Source organism: Maniola hyperantus, chromosome 18 (assembly GCF_902806685.2).
Source record: "Maniola hyperantus chromosome 18, iAphHyp1.2, whole genome shotgun sequence".
Classification (NCBI taxonomy): Eukaryota; Metazoa; Arthropoda; class Insecta; order Lepidoptera; family Nymphalidae; genus Maniola; species Maniola hyperantus.
Genome location: NC_048553.1, coordinates 10626132 through 10635237, shown reverse-complemented (window position 1 = coordinate 10635237; position 9106 = coordinate 10626132). Strand labels below are relative to the sequence as shown.

The following is a 9106-nucleotide window of genomic DNA, read 5'->3' as shown; positions in this document are numbered from 1 at the left end:
ATGAAATAAAAAATCATACTAGATTTCATTAATCAATTTATTTGAATTTTTCTCTTAACACAAACAAACAAAACTAAAGATTCACAGCTTCACGTTATTACAATTGTTAATAATTTAGCAAAGTGGTACTTTTATACAAAACCTCCATTACGATCCCGCATTGGGTATTACCTCCGGTCATCAACATCTGTAAATAACAGATAACCATTAATCAAATGAAATAAACATAACAAAGAACCAAGAAATCAATAAAATAAACGTGAGCGATTCAACTGTGAAAATTGGTTCTTTATTTTTACAGAAAATATCCTATACTTTTTCACTTTTATGTGAAATGTATAAACTGAGAACGCTTTCAATACTTAATACATTATTACGATTCCGAAACAACATCAAAATTTCTGTCCCTGGGTGCCACTGAGTCAAAGGTGACCATCGCTGGCAGTGTTGGCACACTGATTGGCATAGGACACCCTTTGGACCAGGTATGCCCCAAAGTGTAGATAGAAGCTTTTACTCTTTTGTATCAAGAAAGTAATTCTAAAAAAAATGTACTCACTTTTACCATCGCAGGCAACAATTTTCACTTTATCCACTTTGGCAACTTCTTGTACTTCTCTAAACTCAACATCGTTCAACATGAATGTCCATACATTATCACAAAATCTGGAAAAAGGATTTTTATCGTCAACATACTTTATATTATTTGCTTGGCAAATTTTGACATATTTTGTCACATCAACAAGTTAAGGCTTTTCATAAAATGAAAACTATGAAAAATCTATAAATAAACAATAAAAAATAAAATAATAACTATATAATATATTAAATAATGAGAAAGCTTGGGATAAGGTGCCTTAACACAACTTCAAATAGTTCAATAGCTAGTTTAAATAAGTTTAAGTGATAGGTAGTGTAAAAAGGTGATAGTAAAGAGAATAACCAGTTGTTTGTTGTGGACTTGTAGCTTTAGTTCTAAGTTTACATAATTATCTTACAAATTCTCTAATTCAATAATTGACTGTCAAACAGTTACCATAGTACGCAATTTGAACAAATGATTTGAGTTTGTTTCATTTTACCTCTAAGCCTGAGCAAAGTTAGAATATTAAACTCTTATAGGTAGATCTTGAAGTAAAGCTGGATACTCATCGACTACTAGTACTCAAGTAATCAACACATTATTTCAGCAGCTGAGCATCTCATACAACTTCCTCTAAGATGCTCGACTATGTTTGAATTTTTTATAGCTGCTTTAAAGAAGCTTCCTTAGATACTATTAACTGCTTGAAAAAACAGTAGTCAATGCACAATTTTTAACAAGAAAAAAACAATTTAATGTTGTTCAATTATTACCTGTAAGTATTTAATTTTCCTGCCTTGAAAGTTAGCCTAGATTTTACCCTGTTAGATAAGGCTTGATTTATAGATTTATCAAACTGTAGCATCACTTTTACTGCTAGAGTAGGTGTTATTTGTCCATACTGAAATATAAATCTTGAATAAAATACAAGGGCACAATAAGAATTCATGATTCCGTGTTTAGAATAGTTTTAGTAATAATTTACCTACTTCTATCAATTCATCGAGACTTTCCTGTAAAGTGTTACCGATTGTAGTGTTTCGATATAGTTGGTATGAAGACATAACTGATAAATGAATAAAATAACGTTTTCAAATTGTTAGATTGGTTTTAATAAATAAAGTAAACCACAATCTAAATCGTTCTAAATCACAAACCAAGCAAAGATTTTTTCCACAATGTTTTTTTACACTTTTTACCACAGATCACAGATGTCTTTTTATTTTTACAGTAGACAATAGATAATAGAGCAGAGAGCACAGACCATAGACAAATGGTATTGAAAATGGAAAAGGGCATGAAAAGGGAAATAATGGTAATCCTTAGATGACTCATCCAAGGTCAAATCAAATACTTGGCATGTACTTGGCCAAGCTTGACCGATTTTATTTATCTATTTTTCCATTTGTCTATGATTTTCTACAGCTGATCTTGACAGTTCCAAAATTAAAGGTTGTAATGTTGTTTATTTTGCTAATATCAAAATAAGTGTAATAAATATTACAGTAAATTGCTATATTAATTATTATGTATTAAATTAGTAACTATAGTTTGTTACTATAGTATTGTTGTTAGTGTAGTTACAAAATGGCACTGTATAGAGGCTTAAACACCTGTACTTTGCGAAGTCATCGTAGCTACAGTATTTTGTGTAAATCGTACGATTCCTGTTCGTTAACGAAATATCCTCAAGTCAATGAAGCGCCGAAGCGATTATTATTCTGGGAACGAGATAGAAAGGGTGGCTACGATACGAAGGAAAAGGTTTCAACCCTCCAACACATTAGGAAAGGTTTAAGAGAAGTTAAATCAGAATTCAAATTGCTCGCAGAAGAAGCTAAGGAATTTCTGGCCACAGACCCTTTACTTATAGCTAGACCAGGTACGTCAATACAATAGCAATATGGTTTCCATGCCTTCAGTTATCAGTACCCTTATTATAAAAGCGAAATTGTGTTTTTTGTTTTGTCTTTCAATCACGTCGCAACGTAGAAACGAATTGACATGATTTTTTGCATGGGTATCTTAGATGAATGATTACCATCTCTATGATGGGTATTGTTAAAGATCTTGATAGTGACAAGGTGACGTAGGCTACTTTTACTCCGGAAACTATAAAACTTGGTACCTATTTTTCTTGTCTTTGCTCTGGAATGTCACTGTCAAACTTTTCTGACGTTTATGCACCTCAAATATGTCTGATAATCTGTCAATTTCGAAACTAAAACATCCGTTATTTTCGTAATTTCATTTTTCGTTGTTGCTGACGAATTAATATTTTTTAAACTTAGTTATCTGGCTGCCGATTATTTTTTATATTGCCATTGGATGTTTATCATTTAAGAAATGGAAATAGTGTCATAAACCAATTTTTCAAAGTTTGTTAAACTATTGTGTTGAGTGAAAGAAATCGTGAAGAATAAGCATGGCGTCCGACGATAGTTTCAGAACACCTGTATCTTCAACTGAGGACCTGATGACCTTATCTCCTAAAAGAATCGGACTTGTAGACCCAGACATGAAGAGCGACTTTCTCACCGACACCGAGTTCGACAGCATATGCGATGTTACCATGCGGGAAGTGCCACTATGTGACGATAATCTCTTTATTGACGCCAATAGCTTGGATTACCTCATCAAATGTACTGAATCAAATAATAATCAAACTTTAGTAGACAGGGGGAAGGACAGCTTATTCGTGAAATTCGATCCCCTGTACGCAAAAACAATGGTAGCACACTGTACTCAACAGAAGTCTCTGGAGCAGTTATCAGAGTGTGACATTGGCTATGAAACTGCGAGTAACAATTCCATGTTGGCTGATGTTGCTGCACATTCCATTACATCATCTGCAATGTCAGTGACTTCCAAATGTGGGATTGACAAACCGACACAGATTGTTAGTCCAGTAGTGAGCGCAGAAGTCCCTAAAGTACTTCCAACATTCGCAGCACACATGCCACCTCTTGTACGCAGTGTTTCAGCCATTCTTACTCCAACCCCAGTGGGCCCGGAGCGACTCGTCAACATATCTGGGGGCACACCACCCATGGCGGCTCCACGCAGCCCACGCTTCAAATACAATGCTGCTCAAGACTTCAATCATGTACAATCACTACGAGTTATCCTACAGAACCAAGACCAAGAGCTCTCTTATCTAAGACACGAAAACAAAGAACTAAAATACACAATACAAAACACTAAAGAAGAACTAGGAAACAAAATAAAGAAGCTCGAAGGTGATGTGCAGAATTTAGTACAAAGAGAACAGAAATTAGTGCAACAGATCAACGACAAAGCTTTGAGTAACAAACAAATGGCAATTGTTATGGAGGAATACGAGAAAACTATTACAGTGCTGATCAACGAACAGGAAAAAGTGACATCTGAAAAAGAGGATGCATTAAAACATCTCAACAACATGGAGAGCTCTTTTAACGATTTACTAGAAAAATACGAAAAGTGTAAGATCATGATTAACGACTTCAAAGACAGTCAAAAAACGATGGAACAGAAAATATTGGAATATGAAGCTGGCATGAAAAACTATGATAACTTATACAATACACTGAAACAAGTTACATCAGACAGTCTGAATAAAGCCAATGAGACTTTGGAGCAGGTTAATAAAGCACACAATATAGAAGTAACAAAACTAAATGCCAGTATTAAAAAACATGAAATTACCATATCTTCCCTACAGGAATCATTGACCCAAAAGATTAGAGAAATTGGAGAGTTGACTACAATTTGTGACCAACTTATAAACACTCACTAATTCTTATGCCACTTTATTTTGCAAGCTTTCAATATAATATTTTCGTTTTATCTTATTTTAATTAGGATTATTTTTAAACCCAACTAAGCAGTTTTGTAAATCGGTTTCAGTTAAAATTATTTTATTGTTAGAATAGATTTTATAGATATTTACCTCAAGAAATATGGCAGTTGTATTGTTATAACAGGTCATAAGATTTTGTTTGCCCAGTTGGCGCACCTAAAAGCCAATAATTTTGAATTGAATTGAAGATTTTGTTTTAGGGACTTAAATTAAAAATTAGAATTACAGCGGTTGTACTTACACATGGTGTTGGAAAGAATCTCATGTTTTGTTAAGTTAATTTTAAACTGAATGTTTCTTTGATGACATTTAATTAAACTATCTGCGACAATAAATTTTCTATTAAGGTTTTCATGTGTTTCATTTATTCTAATTGCAAAAAATATTTTTATATTATTATTACAGAATATAAGAACATCACAAGTTATAGTACGCGACAGGTCGAGATGGCAATCGGGGTATAGGGCGGGGGGACGCAACAGACACACGCACGTCACCGGGGTTAGCGCGGGGGCTGTGCGGGTGGTGCGGCGTCCCCACCCTGATTACCATCTCGACCTGTCGCGTACTATAGGTATATTACACTAACTTGTGGTATCCCTATATCCCTTCGGGCCCGCAACAGGGGCATTTGAAGGGATTCTCATAAGGGTCTACGCAGACGAAGGACAAAAATTGATTACTGAAGAACTGTATCGTATAATGCACTAAATAGCATAATAGGACTAATTATAATAGTAGAGCGAAAACCAATAGTATAAGATGACGGATTTTTATCGGCGGCGGACATTAGTCCCATCGTCAGCCCATGCTCTTATAAAAGGGATTTTCTGTGTGCATGGCAAGCTACAATGGAAGGCGCCGTCTTTTAGTTTTCAATCAAGTCATTCATAATCATTGCCTACCTTTCATTTTATAGCTTTTTGACTTGACTTGCCTAAAGAAATAGATAATAATTTATAGGGCGACAAATTTGTCTATGTCGCCAGGAAGGTAGGTCTTATAGCAGACATGGGGAAAAAATCTGAAACCCGTGAATTTGTGGTTACATCAAAAGAAAAAAATTTAAATGTGTTCATGAACTAATAATAGGGAACATGCGATATTATTAATTTTGTTTTCATTTTAAAGAATTCCATGTAGAATAGACCATAAGTAGTTATATATAAAAAAATCGATATAAATGACAAGATATGCCCAAGCGAACAAAACTTTTTCACGGTTTTGGAACCAAATAAATCAGCGCCACCTCTTAGATACTAATGAACGACCCGTTTGAAATCCAGACGTCACTGAGGTTGTATTGGTGCTAAAGCACGAATGAGTCTGTGCCATTTTGTTTGTTCAATGGCCCTGTCCATACGAAGTAATATATAAGTCAATGTTTTAAACTAACGGGTTAAAGCGCGCCAAAACGGACCTACAGTTCTGATGTCGTCACTCCTGTCTGTGGTCGTTAGTATTTGTTCGTTGCCAAAGAGTACATTGAATATACGGGTAATTTTAATCACGAAATGTTCAGAAATATATTTGCATCTTCCCTATTAGTATTTTCAATTTTCGAAGTAAGATAACTATATACTATCAAGTATCATATGAAAGGGCTTTACCCATAGACTAAGTGCATTCTAAAACAGATTTTTATTTAGTTTTTGAATTATCGTCCAAAATGTCTAAAAATACGACTGTAGTACGGAACCACTACTGAACCCTCGGTGCGCGAGCCTGACTCACTTGGCCGGTTTTTTTTAATGTTAGTTCATTTCAGGCGAGACCGACTTATTGTGGTGTTTCAACGATCCCAGTGTCATAGAGCAGTTTGTGACCACCAGCGACAGTGACCACAACGAAGGCTACAGTTCCTGCGGCTTCCACATGAGCCCCGCGGGCCGAGCGCTGTTCCACGGCTACTTGGATACCAGGGTGCCGAAGGATGGAAGGATCAAAAGGGCTGGGTATTGCGCTTTAAGATCACAACGGATAAGGGTAAGATTTTTATAAAATGTTATTTTAGGGTTCCATATCTCAAAAGGAAAAACGGAACCCTTATAGGATCATTTCGTTGTCTATCTGAAATAAGACTCAAAACCTAAATAAATTACCTCTGCGTTTCTTATAGCACATTGCAAATTACTTATAGCACAAGTAAAGGAAAAAATCCGAAAACCGTGGATTTGTGGTTGCATCACAAAAAAAAAATTAAAATGTGTCGCCTACACAGAGGCAGATTATCCCTAAGGCAAACTAGGCACGTGCCTATAGGGGCGCGAGGTTACGAAGGGGCGCGCGCGATCATGTTGAGTTCCATTACCTAATTATCTCTACTAAGTAATATTATCTTGGAGTGAACGAAATTGCCTCATCTTTAATATAGCAAATTGTCCTGACGTGATGTTCATCACTCGTGCTAAGCTATGCAATGATAAGATTCCTCGTTCTTCTGAAATTAGTTAGTAATAAGCTGTTAGCCGCCTATGAGGCGCGTACCCTAGGGCGCTCTCGAAATTTAATCCGCCTCTGCGCCTACAAGTTATATTAATAAAGTATGGGACTACAAAGTCAAAAAAACAATTAGTTAATACTTTTCAGAAAGCTTTCAAACGCGAGTCAACTTTTAACTGGAACCTGTACAACACGCTGGTGCTGAAAGTGCGCGGCGACGGCCGCTCCTACCTCCTCAACATATCCTGTGAGGGCTACTATGATATCACGTGGAACGATATTTACCATTACGTGCTTTATACTAGAGGAGGACCTTATTGGCAAATCGCGAAGGTAAGAAAAACCTCAAAATAACATTGATCGCAAAACTAGTTATCCACTCTGAACATGAGGTGTTTTCCAGTGTACAAAATTAAATCTCAGTGAGGTTCGTATATTTTATTATTAGTCTGTGACCTGCGCAGTGCGCAATCAACCATGTTGCAACTTCAGATTGGACTAAGTACCTAGTGGTGGCTGAGCGGTTTTTAAGGACTCTTCTCTTATTTATAATTTTTGTATAATATTAGGTATAATTATACCACTTTTTAGAAAATTTGTAACTACCTTCTGCAATACAGGATTTTCCTAGTAAACTCGTTCTGGTGTTAAAATTCAAAATTCAAATAAATAAATGATAATTATTATTAAATTATTATGCACCCATAAATAAATCAGTGGCGTGCACAGGTTTTGAAGCTAGGGTAGGCATTATAGTTATGTAGTATTTAGTGACAGGTTATAGAGTAAGGAACGTGAAGGAAGGAAGGTAAGCAGTCCTTCTATGCATCTATGACCTGCACGCCACATTTGTTTTACTGAAAAATTATAAATTCACATTATAATATTTTCATTAAATAATGAATTTAACAAAATATGCTTTATTTGCAGATTCCATTCTCAAAGTTTATTTTAGGATCCAAGGGTAGAATACAAGACAAACAGACGAGGATGCGCCTCGACAGAGTCACGCACTTCGGCATCACTTGCGGCGATAAGATCAATGGCGTTTTCAATCTAGAACTCGAATATATTGGTAAATATTATTTATAACAATATTTATAAGTTTTATAAAATATCCGAGAACTGCCTATAGATAGCGCTAGTTGTATATGGTAAAATTGTTTTTCTGTCGCTCGGTGTATTTTAACATTTTAATAAGTATATTTATATTTATGAACTCCTCATTTTTTCTCAAAATAAATTTTCTCCTCTTTCATTTTTTGATATCGATTCGATAGCAAAAAAAATCAGAGACCCCCACTTTTTATGTAACATCTGTCATACTAATACGACGATAATAAAGAATCGATTGACATTTCATTCTACACGCACAAAACGTTTCGCGTCATCATTCCTCATACGTATGGCTAAGGTTTGGAATACTCTTCCACGATATGTGTTTCCTTCCAATTACAACCCGGGTATCTCTAAAACAAGAGTGAATAGGCATCTTCTAGGTAAACGCGTCCCATCTTAGGCCGCATCATCACTTTTCATCAGGTGTGATTGTGGTCAAGCGTTTGCCTATAATGAATAAAAAAAATATCAAAATCGGCTCAGTACTTTAGGCGCTACGCTAACACACATAAATATATACCCAGACTACTAAAATGATAACCATTCCTTTTTGGTTTTTCCCAATCGAGAAAAAAACGTATCTATTTAAAGATCATAGGTGATGTAATGATTTCTCATTCATTTCAAGAACTAACCTTTCGTTTCGTAGTACCTAAGTTTTATAGTCTCTCTGTGATATTTTTTTTATTCCAGGTTTAGAATTTGACCCGACACACGATGAAGAATTCGCTTATGAAATGTATAAAACGGACAGATACATCGTTGGAGTGTAATTATATTTTTAACACTTAGTAAATAAATAATTATAGTACAAAAATGTGTTAATTTACGAAAAACGATTGCCACCCTACGTATACAAAGATAGTCCATAAATAAAGTATGTAGGTAAAGAAAAATTGCAAAATGTGAAGGAAGATTTAAAAAAAATTGTCGCTCCATGTAAGAAAAGGTAATAAATTTCGTTGAGACCAAGTTATAGCTAATGCCCGCAATGCGTTGCGACTCACACGCTACATGTTGTACGTTGATGGTACTATGCCAGACACCTTCCCACAAGTCCTAACAACAACTGTACAAAGTTTGAATTCAATCAGATGAACGGTGCACAAAATCATAGTTAT

At 35.3% G+C, this 9106-nt stretch overlaps 3 protein-coding genes across 3 annotated transcripts; 2 read left to right on the top strand and 1 right to left on the bottom strand.

Annotated features, from left to right (window-relative positions):
• Window positions 1-19: 19 nt before the first annotated feature.
• TfIIA-S (general transcription factor IIA subunit 2) lies at window positions 20-1803 on the bottom strand. The gene is made up of 4 exons (XM_034978230.2): window positions 1573-1803; window positions 1357-1484; window positions 560-666; window positions 20-187 (listed from the first exon to the last, which is right to left on the bottom strand). The coding sequence occupies exons 1-4, from the start codon at window positions 1645-1647 to the stop codon at window positions 168-170; spliced, it is 330 nt and encodes a 109-aa protein (XP_034834121.1). The 5' UTR covers window positions 1648-1803; the 3' UTR covers window positions 20-167.
• A 210-nt stretch (window positions 1804-2013) lies between these two features.
• On the top strand, window positions 2014-8766 carry CIA30 (complex I intermediate-associated protein 30). Its single transcript, XM_034978224.2, has 5 exons — window positions 2014-2465; window positions 6193-6410; window positions 7014-7199; window positions 7797-7941; window positions 8679-8766. Exons 1-5 carry the CDS (start codon window positions 2171-2173, stop codon window positions 8756-8758), a joined length of 924 nt encoding a protein of 307 aa, XP_034834115.1. The 5' UTR covers window positions 2014-2170; the 3' UTR covers window positions 8759-8766.
• Window positions 2780-4774, top strand: LOC138403601 (uncharacterized). Its single transcript, XM_069504778.1, has one exon. The coding sequence runs from the start codon at window positions 3009-3011 to the stop codon at window positions 4359-4361; it is 1353 nt and encodes a 450-aa protein (XP_069360879.1). The 5' UTR covers window positions 2780-3008; the 3' UTR covers window positions 4362-4774.
• Window positions 8767-9106: the final 340 nt, after the last annotated feature.